At 49.6% G+C, this 14,627-nt stretch overlaps 6 protein-coding genes and 2 non-coding genes across 15 annotated transcripts; 4 read left to right on the top strand and 4 right to left on the bottom strand.

Annotated features, from left to right (window-relative positions):
- Positions 1-970: 970 nt before the first annotated feature.
- Positions 971-2,076, top strand: CG4045 (uncharacterized protein). The gene is made up of 4 exons (NM_130622.3): positions 971-1,202; positions 1,253-1,664; positions 1,732-1,833; positions 1,900-2,076. Exons 1-4 carry the CDS (start codon positions 1,051-1,053, stop codon positions 2,002-2,004), a joined length of 771 nt encoding a protein of 256 aa, NP_569978.1. The 5' UTR covers positions 971-1,050; the 3' UTR covers positions 2,005-2,076.
- On the bottom strand, positions 1,981-4,458 carry Rtca (RNA 3'-terminal phosphate cyclase). Of its 2 annotated transcripts, none has more exons than NM_130621.3 (2): positions 4,146-4,458; positions 1,981-3,737 (listed from the first exon to the last, which is right to left on the bottom strand). In NM_130621.3, the coding sequence occupies exon 2, from the start codon at positions 3,158-3,160 to the stop codon at positions 2,075-2,077; it is 1,086 nt and encodes a 361-aa protein (NP_569977.1). In that variant the 5' UTR covers positions 3,161-3,737; positions 4,146-4,458; the 3' UTR covers positions 1,981-2,074. The 2 variants fall into 2 exon arrangements, with proteins under 2 accessions (NP_569977.1, NP_001284801.1); NM_001297872.1 differs by having other exon boundaries at positions 4,174-4,458.
- Positions 3,388-10,436, top strand: CG4199 (uncharacterized protein). Of its 7 annotated transcripts, none has more exons than NM_166921.4 (3): positions 3,388-3,494; positions 5,291-5,511; positions 8,448-10,436. In NM_166921.4, exons 2-3 carry the CDS (start codon positions 5,445-5,447, stop codon positions 10,160-10,162), a joined length of 1,782 nt encoding a protein of 593 aa, NP_726786.2. In that variant the 5' UTR covers positions 3,388-3,494; positions 5,291-5,444; the 3' UTR covers positions 10,163-10,436. The 7 variants fall into 7 exon arrangements, with proteins under 7 accessions (NP_726786.2, NP_726789.3, NP_001188537.1 ...); NM_166924.3 differs by having other exon boundaries at positions 3,444-3,754; NM_001201608.1 differs by lacking the exon at positions 3,388-3,494 and adding an exon at positions 4,176-4,321.
- Positions 4,682-5,161, bottom strand: asRNA:CR44382 (antisense RNA:CR44382). The gene has a single exon (NR_123775.1).
- Positions 7,183-8,279, bottom strand: CG4194 (uncharacterized protein). Its single transcript, NM_130619.5, has one exon. The coding sequence runs from the start codon at positions 8,262-8,264 to the stop codon at positions 7,470-7,472; it is 795 nt and encodes a 264-aa protein (NP_569975.1). The 5' UTR covers positions 8,265-8,279; the 3' UTR covers positions 7,183-7,469.
- Positions 10,437-10,511: 75 nt separating the features above from the next.
- CG14054 (uncharacterized protein) lies at positions 10,512-11,598 on the top strand. Its single transcript, NM_130618.3, has 4 exons — positions 10,512-10,722; positions 10,783-10,926; positions 10,980-11,113; positions 11,168-11,598. Exons 1-4 carry the CDS (start codon positions 10,633-10,635, stop codon positions 11,415-11,417), a joined length of 618 nt encoding a protein of 205 aa, NP_569974.2. The 5' UTR covers positions 10,512-10,632; the 3' UTR covers positions 11,418-11,598.
- asRNA:CR44381 (antisense RNA:CR44381) lies at positions 10,765-11,416 on the bottom strand. Its single transcript, NR_123774.1, has 2 exons — positions 11,127-11,416; positions 10,765-11,054 (listed from the first exon to the last, which is right to left on the bottom strand).
- A 130-nt stretch (positions 11,599-11,728) lies between the features above and the next one.
- On the top strand, positions 11,729-14,558 carry CG4281 (uncharacterized protein). Its single transcript, NM_130617.4, has 4 exons — positions 11,729-11,997; positions 12,051-12,324; positions 12,383-13,924; positions 13,980-14,558. The coding sequence occupies exons 1-4, from the start codon at positions 11,880-11,882 to the stop codon at positions 14,134-14,136; spliced, it is 2,091 nt and encodes a 696-aa protein (NP_569973.1). The 5' UTR covers positions 11,729-11,879; the 3' UTR covers positions 14,137-14,558.
- The last annotated feature ends 69 nt before the right edge of the window (positions 14,559-14,627 follow it).

The following is a 14,627-nucleotide window of genomic DNA, read 5'->3' as shown; positions in this document are numbered from 1 at the left end:
TGATTTTACCTTTTTTGGGGTAACCTTTGAATCTACGACACTAGGCGAACAGAAAAAAGAATAGGGCGTGCATCGATCAGCTGATTACTTCTCAAGCTCAAAGTACTACGAAATTTACAGTTATTTCAGGCCTGTCGTGATTGGCTCTAGTGTGTATGTGCTTAGTTGCAAATTAACGGTTAACTTCCCCTCTTGATTTTCTATTGGTCGAATATTGACTGGAAATGCATAGACAGCAGCCATCATGAATTATATCAGATGTTTTGGTTTTAATCTGTGCTGCCAACTGACAACTGCTATGATTTCTGTTTGCCTGGTGTCGGAAACCAAAAACGATACAAGAAAATAAAGATCTCGTCCGCGGGCTGAAACAAGACTTAGTACAAAATAGCAACTTTCTCTGGGTTCAGACACTAGTCGAACATAATTTTCAGGAGGTGACCAAGGACCATTTGGTTTCATGGATTTTGTCACATTTTACTGTAGCTTTCTCAAAGTTAATTTACGGTTGCCTTCCACATAGCTATTTCCCATTGGTCGAAAAATTACTGGAAAACAAAACAGTTATTTTCATGTTCTTGCGGAAACCAGCTGGCACCTGCTATGATTTCTGATCCCCTGGTGTCGAAACCAGGGAAACTTTGCATTTTATTGCGTCGAAAATGGTGCATTACAGTGGTCCAAATACCTCGTTTACCTCGTAATAAAACTTTAATCATTTAAATTTTTTGCAACAAATCATGATAACCCTTTCACAAAATTGGAAATCAAGTGATGGAAATTGTTTTTATATGTGATTAGCTTTGCGAAACATTACTTTTTCTAATTGTGTAATTCTTAGCCAATAAATGAATATTTACTTATCAAAATATAAGTATTTTTAAAGTTTTCTGATTTTAAACGAAAATATCGTTTGAATGCCCCCAACGCAAGCGAACGTATGCCTCGGTATATTTTAGTATATTTATGTAGTTTTCAAAAGCGTTCGCAACGTGCTGCTGCTTCTCCTCGTCGGTGCCTGATATCACTCGCTTCTGCTAATTTCTAGTAATGGTGGCCACCGGTGGACAGGCTCAGGATCAGGGCCAGAACCAGGAGCCGGATGTGCTAAACCCCACGTCGGCGGTGACGGGGTTGCCACAAAAGCGCTACTACCGCCAGCGTGCGCACTCGAATCCCATTGCGGACCACAGCTTCGACTAGTGAGTAGACCACGAAATGGACTGCACACACTAAAGGCTCCTTCACATAGTCCTGCTCGCCCGGAAGATGTGGACTGGCGCTCCATGTACCCAGGCATTCAGCAGGGCCAGCAGGTAAGTTTTGCGGACATAGGCTGCGGCTATGGCGGCTTTCTCGTCACCCTGGGGGAGATGTTCCCCGAGAAGCTGTCCATCGGCATGGAAATCCGCGTCAAGGTGTCGGACTACGTGGTGGACCGGATTGCGGCACTGCGTCGACGATGCGCGGATACGGGTGCATACCAGAACATTGCCTGCTTACGCACCAACGCCATGAAGTATCTGCCCAACTACTTCGTAAAGGGCCAGCTGGAGAAGATGTTCTTCCTCTACCCGGACCCACATTTCAAGCGCGCCAAGCACAAGTGGCGTATTATCAACCAGGCTCTACTCTCCGAATATGCCTATATCCTCAGGAAGGGGGTAAGTCCAACAGTTTCCTGAAAGTACTCGAAATGCGGTCTGCTTACTGCTTAGTCTGCTTACCCAGGGTCTGTTGTACACCATGACGGACGTTGAGGACTTGCACAAGTGGATAGTGACACATATGGAGGAGCATCCGCTGTACGAGCGTCTTACCGAAGAGGAGGCCGTACGTAGTTCAAAACCGAGATCACGCAGCCAAGTCACACATTAATCATTACGTTTAAACCCACAGAATGCTGATCCCATCACCCCGAAGCTGTACCAAAGCAGCGAGGAGGGCGCTAAGGTGGTTCGAAACAAGGGCGATCATTTTCTGGCCATTTTCCGGCGCCTTTAGGACACGTATATTCTCTATATATGTAGACATTAATTTAAGGTTTCCTTAGAGTAAAGAGATCTATCGATTGTTAAATCAACTTGTTCACATGTCCCAAGCCCTTGCAGCTGACTAGCATCTGGCCGCCGGGCTCCATCGCCACATCGAACTTGACCCCTGTCATTTGCTCGGCTACATTGATGGCGGTGCGCGTGTGATTGGTCAGCTTGCCTGTGCGCATCGTTGAGCGGCCCACGGCCAGGGCCATGTAGATGATGAGCTGGTCCTGCATGTAATCATCAACGCAGACCTGTTTGCGCATGTAGTCGCCCAGTTGGCACGACGCCTCTGAGCCGAGAACGTGTCCGTCGATCCTCTTTTTGCCCAATGCAGAAGCACCTAGGACAACGTCGGAGGTCGTGTTGACAGTCATCAGGATGCCGGCTCCGTTGTGGAATGCCTTCTGGCGTGAATGCTTAATCGGCTCGATGCTGCACTGCTGGGACGGCCACAAACGATGTATCTCGCGTTGAGCCGTCTGTTGCATGTCAATAGCAATATTTACCGGCAAGCGGCCGGCGCAGTAGGCCACTCCGCTGACCGATTTGATGCGGCCGAAAGCCACTAATTTTCCGGAATTCAGCTTGGTCACGGGTTGCACGTCCAACTGGCATCTGCCTTGGCCGCGTGGATAGAAGCCGTACCGCTGCACCTTCAGGTCGAAACTAACCCCGAAGTGTTTTAGGTTGGGCAGCAGCACCTCCTGCATGTATTCCACCGGAGGCGCAAAGTCGACGTTCGTGCCCCCGGATACGATCAGGCGGGACGGGCGTCCGGCAAAGAGAAGTACTGGGAGCGCCATCTGATAAATCAGAGTAATGCTGGCCGCCGTGTGCGTTTCCACGCGATACGTGTTGTCCAAAATGGTGCGCGGCGTGAACTCCACTGTGGAGGAGAGCAAGTAGTTTCCCACCACGTCCGCATTGGTTATGTCCCGCAGGAGGTTCAGCCCATGCAGGTGCTGGTGCGAGAGCCCAGGACTCGGGCGGCTGGCCCGGATCTTTACCACGCGCACCGGTTTACCCAAAATGCAGCTGAGGCTGAGGGCGTTGCGCAGGGCCTGCCCGCCGCCCTCCAAGTAGGAGCCGTCGATCTCCAACATTTTTTCCGCGTCCATTTTCCCAATTTATTTATGTTCAGGGATTTTCAGTCTGGTTTCCTCTCAGGTTGTCAGCCAAGTGTGTGTCAGAACAATCGGAGCAATCAAATATCACAATGACAGGGGCTAAGAATAACAGCTCCATTTCACTCGATTGGGACGGCACACTGTGATCCGGGCAGTGTGCCCGACGCTCGCGTTTGCTTGGAAACAAACACCTGCCACTGTGGAACCACTCAAGGCGCGCACCATTCGAACTGGTCCGGCAGCACTGGCCAGACGTAAACAAGCGAACTTTTACAAAATAATACATTACCAGCGCAATAGTTAAAAGTTAACTAGAGATGGCTGTGTAAGTGTGCAGTGTCCGCCGGCGCATGGTCGTACGTGCCGCCTTCAGGCGATTAACTTATCTGCAACGTGCCATCGCGAAGGCAATTATGTATCTTGTTCTAGTCCAGCTTAGCAGTGGTTTAACTGGCCCGAGGCATCGAAGGCGAATCACTTGGCAATTGGGCAATCGCTAGCTTGGTCCTCCTTCTCCACTGGAATGCTTGACTGGCCTTTTTGCCTGTCCGTGTCCAAAGTAGGAGGGCTGCAAATAAGAAAAAAGTAACTAATAACTAATACATTTAATTGAAACCACTTTCCGTTGGAAAATGCTCTTCGAGTTTTTAAGGCTCAACTGTATTTTGAGAGTCCCATTCCCTGGGTCTGATAAAAATAAGCCTATCCGCATAACTGGACTGTGTCAACATTCGCTCAAGCAGACATTGACGGAATGGGCTTAGGACATAATACACCTGACATGGCTTCCATGCGTATAGAATGATATTGAATGTGTACGCTCTTAAGAGCATTATTTTCGAACTCCTTAACCAAAGACAAGAATACAATGTGTCCAAAGATACAATGTTTACCTCGAGATAGCGAGATATCAACAATTTGTTCGGTACTATCCGTATCAACAGGTCTAAGGAACAGCCATTTCCCAATTACTTACGAAGGCAGTGACGGAAAATTTGGTTTACTTATCGTTCTGGTTATTCCACTCGAAGAGTCATGGCAACCGCAATAAAACGCTGGTATTTCGTGTTCTTGTTCTAGTTCCGCTGGCGGTGATGCAATTCTGCCGGCACTGACTGTGGCACGATGGGCTTAGCTCAGCTCAGCCAACAGGTACATATGTTGGTCGCCAAGTGCATTGGTCCGAATCGCGAAGAAGGCCAGCTATGTGTTACCCTCTACGACTTCTTGGTGCTGGCCACAGGCTGGTGGAGGAGATTGCTTCGAAGTGAAGTGCGGCGACGGCAAGGTCGCGAAGTTTTTGTTAGTGGAACACACGAGAATGGTCGGAAAGGCTGACAACTGCGGTCAGCGTTATAGTTTCCAGCGCTCTGCATTGGGTACCTCATAGGTAGTTTATCCTGCCAAGAAATTTTCTTGTTTCGTCTAGGTAGTCTTGGCGCTTGTTTCATCTATAATCGCATTATACACATGAGAGATGCATTGAACAGGGAGCGTTGCGATTACACAGTAGGGCTGGCTCCTAGTATCTTGACCGTTCCTGTGTCCACGGACACACACAGAGCCCAGAAGTGCGTGTGTGTTGGGGAGGCACGAAGCTTCCAGTTCCAGTCGAATCCAGCGACGAAGTTGCGCGCCATACGCGGTCCGCAGTTCACGCGCGCCAGACGTGCCTCGCATTGCATTGGCTCTTGCTCTCCCGGCTCTCTCGCAGCGTTCCTGGTCCACTCGACTCCACTTCGCTTATCTCGGCACAGACGCGGACCCCCGACCTGTTGCACGCTCCCAGGCTCTCATCCTCCCTTCCACGCGATATTCCAGTTGTTTTGTTTTTGTTTTGTTTAGTGTTGTTGTGGAGAGTGGTGAGTGATGATTGGCGACTAAAAGCAATTCGCAAATAAACAACGACGTGTGTTGTGTGTGCTGCAAAAAACAGCATCTCGGACACGTTTGGGGGAGTTCAGCACATCCATCTGCGGCTGATGACTCAGGCTGTGGAGGAATAATTAAATAGAAATGATTAACACGCGGGAACTAACTAACTGATAACGAGCTTTGGCACAGTGATTGATTGTTATTAAGTGAAAAGTAAAGCTCCTAAACTGGCCACTCAACTTTCAGGTGGCAGTCCCCTCGCACAGCTCTGAGCTTGGTCAAAACGAAACGAGCCTTTGAAGGCCTTCTGAGGATACGCAAGCTCCCGTCCAGCCAATCCTGGAGGATACTCAACGCCCCGTCTTTTGCGAGCCACATCAACAACCGCCTGTTAAACACAATGGGTTCCGTCAACTGCAAGGAGTACAAGACCACGGGCAGCACTCCCAAAAAGGAGAAGTCGACAGGTAAATGCACGATTTACAGATGAATAGTTTTCGAAAGGTCAATTGCCAAACAACAAGGCAAGGTCGCATTTCCAATTTGACTGCGCCACTTCTAATCTCGCAAATGGTTTCTTCCCAATAAAATAAGATCATCTTGCCCAAAAAAAAAGTTCCAAATGTACTTAAACCAATCCCTTCGTTTTCCGACTTCAATTCGAAAAGTGCGTGGTAATGTCGTAGATGATCCGATTGCCACCAGTGCCGTGTTCCTTTTACCAACTAAACGAGGCCAAATGGCTTGGAGTTGTGATTAGGAGAGTGGGAATGACCCGCATTAGATGGGTGTTTTCGGGCCGGGCGTAGGTGCCTAGATGATTGTCTCAGCGGCACAAGTCCAAGAGATTGGCAAAGAGATAGGGACGGCGGGAGGGCGCAACTTGCTTGAACTGCTGCTGCGTCATTGCCACAGTAGCTATCGATGCGGGAATACTTAATCCCGGGTACTAATTCCCCTAAAGCGACAGTTTCCCTGTGGATATCCAATAGCATGGCCATCTTTACCACCTTGAATGGAGTTACAGGAGCTCCTATGTATGGTTGCGACGCTCTGAAGTTTCCTGTTCTGAGTCTTACAGGGTATCTTTGCGTGTCTCTGTTAGGCAATGGCCACTGTACCACTGCGGTTAGTCACCGCCATCGGAATTTCGTCTGTGTTGTGTGCCTGCCTATTGTCTATTGCCATGTCTTGCATTCGTTCTCTTGGGCTCTCCAATGAGGCCCCAGTTCGCTTAAATTGGCTGCTCCAACGGCGGTCTCCAGTTCATTCGTTCGCCAACTGCCGGCAAGCTCTTAATATCAGACGGAACGTTCTCTTAGCTGCGGCCTGTCCGTCCTTTTCTGTGATACCCGATTTTGTGAGTTATATATTTCGGTGAAACTTGTTCTCGTGCAATTGTTATTATTATTATTATTTGGCCTGGCTTTTGACTCACTTGAGTTGGACAAGGCCAACCGGTTTGGTTTGCTCCCATGTATACGCGTCCGTGTGTGTGTGGAAAACGCAGCTGTGTTATTAACATGGCGAATCATTGCTAATTAGATGAGAGAACTGAAAGAGATTGGCAAATGTACAGTGCAGGGTCGAAGTTAACCGACTCGATGGAAAAGTTGTCCCTACATCTGTTTCGCTGGGTAATTCATGACTTGCTGTTTTTCATGTTTGCTGCTTCGATGGAAATGTTTGATTTCCGATCAGCACGCCTCCGTCCGCAAAAAGCCGAATCATCAGCTCCTCTATCATGGGCATATCGGCGATACATATACCAGCGATACCATATTACCATACATCATAAAGCCAGTCACTTGAGATAGGGGCGTGTAGACATTATCGCCATATCAGAACAGAACCGACACACGTTTACAGGTGTTACGGTTACGCTTTATACAATAGGTGTTTTCCTCACCGCCTGGCTTTTCTTGATGACGTAGCAACTTGAGGTTCTTAGGTATGCCTAGTTGACGTGACATTGCAGTAGGTCGGATGAGTCAATCGATTCGGACTTGTCGCTAGGATCCGCTTTGTTGTGGTCAGGTAACCATCGATGGCAATTAGGCAGCTGCTACCCTATCCTCGGTGTTGCTTAAAATAAGTGCCCTGACACACACAATTTTACAATTACATATCATGGTTTTAAAGATAGTTAGTATTTATTGCTTTAGACTTTTCATTAAGGTGACTGTTCAATCTAATTTTAGTTCAATTGTTTTCGGAAATGGTCACAAATCATTATGAAACGAACTTTACTTATTTGGTATAGTATAATTTCTCTGAATTTTTGACAGTGACTCAACGAATCTGGTTATGAATGATGATCTCTGGCAATTTAAGTAAATAAATATTGATCCTCTGTTTAATCTCAAAGCTCAACTTTTGGATAGATGGATTTAAGTGTTTGATTTACTTAGATTTTCCACATATTTTAGTTTTTGTTCGAGCCCTTCTTGACGGCCAAGAGCTCCAGTCGCGTAATAGCATCGTCCAGAAACCTGCGCTGCTCCTGCAGCTGCGGTAGGAGCTCCTCAGCACTAAGTGGGTGAGTGGGCTTAGGTGTTGCCAAGCCCGTTGCAGCTGATTTTGCGGATTCAGTCCAACGACTCCGCAGACCTGATACTCCTATGGATGGCCTAAGCATGTCCAGCACTCTTTTAATGATAGAGGGACTGGAATCCTGCTGCGGATCCGGGGAATGATCCTGCTGGTGGTGGTTATGTTGCTGGTCGCTGGCCACACTGCCCTGTGGAAACTCTGGCATGGTCAGCAAGGGTCCCCACAAAAAGGAACCTAATCCGGGGCCAGCCGGCGATGCGCCTTCCGACGAGTGTCCTTCCAGTTGCTTCCCTTGGGAGGCAAAGCGTCCGTCGAGCAGCTCAAGTTGTCGTTTCAAATCATCCAATTTATGCTGCAGGTGTTCAAAGTCAGCCGTTAGATTGATGGCCAGCCTCTGCGTGGTCTCGCCCTTGGAGATTTCCTCGAGCTTTTCTATCTGAACGCCTATTTGATGATCTCTTAGCTGTAGATCTTCCAGCAGAAGTTGAGTTTCCGCTCGAAGCGGCTGCTCTAAAAAAAGACGTGCGATCTCCGCCTGCAATAGCTGTTTGTGGGTGCGCAGCGCACTTAGCTCCAGTTCCTGAGGATTCCCAAGATTCGAACGGACCAGAACTGATCCCAGGATCATAAGCAAACACACAAAGACTTCTGAACGCGAGCGAAGCATTTTCTCGACTGATATTCGTTTTTTGTTGTTTCTACCTGAGCAGCAAGCGGTGCCAGAATTTCCCTTGGACCCTTGGAGAAAAACTGGAAAATTTTGATGTGTCCATTCACCTACACACTCTTCTTATCTGTATTGTTATCTCCGTTTCTCTTTGCTTGTCTCTTTACATGATGGCTTCGGCAGGTGGTGCCGTGGGTTCCTACCAGTCCAAGTGCAGCAACCAGAGTCCCAGTACAACCATGTCGACGGAAGAGTCTTCGCCGGATTCGGAGTACACAAGTGCGGTCCCCGTGGACTGCAGAGTTACGGATCTGAAGGAGAACGAAATGAAGCAGGTGGACTTCGATGAGGACACCCGCGTGCTGCTCGTGAAGCAGAACGATCGTCTGCTAGCAGTGGGTGCTAAGTGCACCCATTACGGAGCTCCGCTCCAGACTGGAGCTTTGGGTTTGGGTCGTGTCCGCTGTCCTTGGCACGGCGCTTGCTTTAACCTGGAAAACGGAGACATTGAGGACTTTCCTGGTCTCGATTCCCTGCCATGTTATCGCGTGGAAGTGGGTAACGAGGGACAGGTGATGCTCCGTGCAAAGCGATCGGATCTGGTGAATAACAAGCGACTCAAGAACATGGTCCGACGCAAGCCCGACGATCAGCGAGTGTTCATCGTGGTTGGCGGTGGTCCTTCTGGCGCTGTAGCCGTGGAAACCATCCGACAGGAGGGCTTTACTGGGCGCCTAATCTTTGTGTGCCGCGAAGACTATCTGCCCTACGATCGCGTTAAGATCTCCAAGGCTATGAACCTTGAGATCGAGCAGCTGCGGTTCCGCGACGAGGAGTTCTACAAAGAGTACGATATCGAACTGTGGCAAGGAGTCGCCGCCGAGAAGTTGGATACCGCTCAGAAAGAGCTGCACTGCAGCAATGGCTACGTGGTGAAGTACGATAAAATCTACCTGGCCACAGGCTGCTCCGCCTTCCGGCCGCCTATTCCCGGTGTTAACTTGGAGAACGTCCGCACTGTCCGAGAGTTGGCGGATACAAAGGCGATATTGGCATCGATCACCCCGGAGTCCCGCGTCGTCTGTCTGGGATCGAGCTTTATCGCCTTGGAGGCAGCTGCTGGGTTGGTCTCCAAAGTGCAAAGCGTCACGGTTGTGGGTCGTGAAAACGTCCCACTTAAGGCCGCATTCGGCGCGGAGATTGGTCAGAGGGTGCTCCAGCTGTTCGAGGACAACAAGGTGGTCATGCGCATGGAGAGCGGCATCGCCGAGATCGTTGGCAACGAAGACGGCAAGGTATCAGAGGTGGTGCTGGTAGATGACACGCGTCTGCCTTGCGATCTGCTGATCTTGGGCACTGGCTCCAAGCTCAACACCCAATTTCTGGCCAAGTCGGGCGTGAAGGTAAATCGTAACGGATCCGTGGACGTCACTGATTTCCTGGAGTCCAATGTACCCGATGTGTATGTGGGCGGTGATATAGCAAACGCCCACATTCACGGGCTGGCCCACGATCGCGTGAACATCGGGCATTACCAGCTGGCTCAATACCATGGACGAGTGGCGGCCATCAACATGTGCGGCGGGGTAAAGAAGCTGGAGGCCGTGCCCTTCTTTTTCACCCTCATCTTCGGCAAGGGAATTCGGTATGCCGGGCATGGCTCTTACAAGGATGTGATCATTGACGGCAGCATGGAGGACTTTAAGTTTGTGGCCTACTTCATCAACGAGGCGGATACGGTGACAGCGGTGGCTTCGTGCGGCCGGGATCCGATTGTGGCCCAGTTTGCCGAGCTAATCTCGCAGGGCAAGTGCCTCGGTCGTGGCCAGATCGAAGACCCGGCCACCCGTGAGGACTGGACAAAGAAGCTTGGCCAGCCGTTGCCCCAAGTTCGCTAAATAATCAACTTAATGTGTATTACCGCTGAGATTTGTTGTTATATTTTCATGCAATCGTTGAGTATTTATTATGGGTACTCGTATGCAAAACTCTATAAACGTGTAACTATATCTGTGTATATTTATAATTGTAGTTGTGGGGACTTCCTTGAGTTCCCGCCGCGGTTGCCACTTTTGGCCCAAGAGATCAAAGATGTAAGCGTTTCATTCCCTTGCCACACAATGGCGTATTGGTTTACTTTTGCTAAATAAAGAATTTTAACGTTTCGTATTTAAAACAATAGTTTTGGCTTTTTTCCTATTGATGAATTTCAAACAAGGTCGTTAGCTCCTCGCTTCACCCGTTAACTTACAAACGGTTTTATCCGTGAGTATTTCCGTACTTTCCACACTTGCTTATTTTTACACAGTCTAACTAATTGTTCGCGTTCAAACCGAAATTCCAAATTAGGAACGTAACTCTAGAATCGATGGCCTCACCTAGTCGGAGTTCCCAGCGATCCCTGCTTAACGCAGGCCTCCAATTGTTTACCACAAAGCTGGGTAGGACCCAGCACACGGTATGGCTTTTGAAAATGGTCATGTGGGGTGTACTAACTTACCACTTTGTCGGCGAATAGCTTCCGCTGAGTGATTTATCCTCGCTGCATGGTGTCGACCTACATCATCAGAATACTGTACCGACTGGGATGTCCCAGCAGCTGGCGGATGTCCAGAAGCGCACCCAATTTCTTGAGGAGCGGAACCGCCAGCTCAGGAATCTGGTTTGTAAAGATTCGTCCGACCACTGTTTGTAGTAAAAGCAGTTCCTCCTCAGGCGCTGGATAAATCTGACCTCTTCGAGTCACGAACTGCCATGCTGTGCTCCCGAGCTTTCGACATCAGTCAGGAACTGTTCGTAACCAGGATGAGGATTAACGACGTGGAGAACGCCTGCACTGAACTTCGAAGGTATTGTACTGACCGCAGTCGTCTAGTTGGGCTATCTAGTCTGTTCTTCCACAGTCGCATCCTGGACGTAAAGCTGCGACGCATCCAGCGTCTCCGGCTCCTCTGCCACGAGATACAGAAACTGCAAGAAGCACTGGAACACCAGCTGCCCCCGATCCTGATGCACGTCTGGCACAGACTTTGTTTCCTATGGAACTGTGTGGACTGCCTGGCGCTTGTGTCCTGCGGGGCCCGTCCCGTCTTCGAGGCAGAGAGCAAAATGGATAAAATGGATGCCCTCAATCTCTTCGTGGCGGGCTTCTGACATGTTCCGCCTTGTCCTGGCCCTTTAGTATTTTAAACACTGGTTATCGAGCACCGCCGAGTTATCGACAGTAATCGGCTAATCGAGTCGGGAAAAAGTTACTTTAAACCATTGTAAATCACTATAGAATACCGACACTGAAATGTAGAATGTAGTCATAAAACTTTTTTATTACGTGTTTAACCATTCTGCGACTAGTTTTTTTTTGTGCATAATATCGTAAAGCTTTAGCGATTATTTTCGAAACAACATATCGCCATATCTACTGTTGCGATAACTTTCGAAGTTACCTATCGAACTGTTTGAACAACCGATGGTTTTCGAAGACACTATCGCAAATCGCATACCGAAGTGATTTCTGGTGCATTTTTGTTTCTTGTTTGTGCACGTGCAGAACGCAAATAAATGCGCCGAGCCTGAGTCAATGCGAGCGGACAGGAGGACAGCGGATAGCGGGCGGCCATGGATCAATTCTCGCACGATCTGACGTTGGCTCTGGACCTGACGCTGATGGACAGGGCTAGTGGCGGCGTCGGTAGGTGGGGCTCCCGCCGCAGGACACGTTCCACGGGCAATCTGCGTAAGTAGCCATCGCACGCCGACTCCTGCTCGCGGTAACCCCCCTCTGCTTAGCCTGCGCCCCTCAGCCCACGGAGGACTCCTCGAGCAGTCCCACGGATGCGCTAAACCAGGGGCACCATCACGGGCATCATGGCCACCACCACCATCACCACCACACAAGTGCCAACGTGGACGGACTGGACACACACAACCTTAAGTTGCCAGCCAGCGACTCTGACGAAAAGGCGGAGGCGATGCTGCCTCTGCGTCTGCCACTGACCTTGCCTATACGCATGGGTGCCCTGGAGTCCGACTCGCTTAACGAGACCACCTTCAGTCCAGCCAGGTAAAATGGTTAATGCTCCTCATGGTGGTCCCCAACCTTATCGTTGACACACCCACAGATTCTACAAGCCCAACTCGCGAAGGAAACGCAAGATCAAACGGATGTCCATGGAGTTCGAGTTCAGCAAGGATACATCACACACCTTCACCGAATCGCCACTGCAGCCCAGCCTGCTAAGTAGCAGCGGTTCTGCTACTGGAACCATACGCAAGCGATTGTTGAAAATTGACGCCACTGGACATCGCTCGCATTTGTTCTTCTGCGGCAAACGCAAGCGCTCAAACCGTGATCGCTACCATGAGCAGGATTCGGTTAAGCTGTACGCCTTGCCACACTCACAAGTAGATGACCAGCACGTAGAGCAACCACAGCACCAGCAGCAGAGGATGCGCCCCCGCAGCTACTCCTCCACATCGAAGCCACTCAGTGACCGCCTGCTTCCACTGAACAAGGGACTGCTGTCGAAGATCAACCGAATGGCTGCCCAGGGACAGCAGACTAAGCACACCCAAAAGACTGAGACAAAGGACAAGGACTTGAAATGTCATCGTTCTGAAGGACCCGAAGGAGTGAGCCTGGAGATGGAGGAGCTGCCCGATCAAAAGGACGCGGTCCAGAAGCTACCTTTGCCAAGTGCTGATTTTACGACCGCCAATTTTAACTCCATCAGCATGGACACCATTGTGCCTGTGACCGATATTGATGCCTTGTTATTGAGTACGCCACCAGCTGCTCCGCTGCTGCGCAAAAAGGCGCAGGGGCAGGCGCCGGGACACAGCAGCAGTAGCTCATCCAAAACGGAACGTCGCCGCCGCTTCCAAACGTTTCCACAGCCTCAGCTGCAGCTCCAAGCTCAGTCAATGGATTGTAGCGAACTTTATGACTTCTTAAGCTCTAGTTCCCTGAGCTCGTCCACCGATAGCGAGGCGGAAGTAGGTGGTCATCGACGGCACGACACCGATCGCGAGGGCGACGATGAACTCACCGACTGGCCGGGAAACGAATTCGGACCCGGAGCCAGATACGATCCAAAAAGGAAGCTTACAAAAAAATCACTACTGCCTCAAATTCGCTCGGATGACACAATTGGAGAAGATGACACTCTTATGTCTGGCACCGAAGCGGGAGCGGTGGGTATGGAACCGCCTTCGAAGTCTCCAGTCCAACTTCCAGAATCTCTTCAGGATCTTTCCCGCTTCCAACCAGCCGGCGTCTCCGAGCCTATCGAGATTCAGAATGCCTGCTCAGAGATGGAAACAAATGCAGATGGCACCATGCCGGCTTCCCGCCAAATCGAGAGTGAGATGTCCGGCGAAACCTCTAATCCGTTTCTTTCCTCGTCGCCTCCTGGACACGCCCAGGGACAGGAAGTACGTGAGATACGAGCAGGGTGTCGCCGCATCAATGGCGAGCGTCCAGGATTCAGCATCAAGATGAGCGTCAATGAGCGCATCGCCCGATTTTTGCAGGATTCGCAACAGACACAGATCCGTTTGCCGGATATAGAGCTTTATGAGACCGATAGCATGAGTAATCTGGCCACGCTCTATTCACTTACCATGGTGGTAGAGCACGGATGTACAGTGCTCACCAAAACCGGGTAAGGATAAAGGGATACTTATTCAAAGTCTATAACTAAGTTGTTGCTCTTCCAGGAACACTACGCAGACGGTGAGCATGGATCATCTTCAACAAGGTCTGCAGCCGCGTGCAGATCTCTTTGGCGATTTTAAGCGGCGCTGCTACGGTGAGGAGGGAGAGGAGGAAGGAGAGCAGCAGCAGCCGCTTCAGCAAGATCCCGGCCAGATTTAGCCCCAGAAAGCAACACTATAATCCAAACAAGACCAATCCCTAGCAAATGCAAACGTACAGCCATCAGCACTCGAGGTGAAACTCTTGGCATACGCTTGCATTTCTAGGGTGGAAGAAACCCTTAATCTATGAATGCTTTTAGCTTGTTTTTGTGAAATCTGTTCCATGTACATAAGTTGCATCGGTCCGTGTATATACTAACTGACTTCGTTAGGGAATGGCGCCAGCAAGACGGATACCGGATCCCAGATCCCGTCGGTTTGGGCTCACGCTTGGAAGCGAGCGAGATGACACGTTTCAGAGACAGAGAGAGAGGACCGACCGAAAGCCGTCGGCAGCCGTTCCACTGTACAAAATATTTAATGTAAGACCTTCAGCGAATATGAATATAAGAAATATATATGTGTGGTCATATCCGGAATACATGTGGACTTCATTTTTACCTAGAATGTGGTGGATATTTTATATAAAAGAGCAACATCCCAATACAA

The sequence above is a fragment of the Drosophila melanogaster genome, chromosome X, assembly GCF_000001215.4.
Source record: "Drosophila melanogaster chromosome X".
Lineage (NCBI taxonomy): Eukaryota > Metazoa > Arthropoda > Insecta > Diptera > Drosophilidae > Drosophila > Drosophila melanogaster.
The sequence above is the reverse complement of the archived record's forward strand: the minus strand, read 5'-3'. Positions and strand labels throughout refer to the sequence as shown.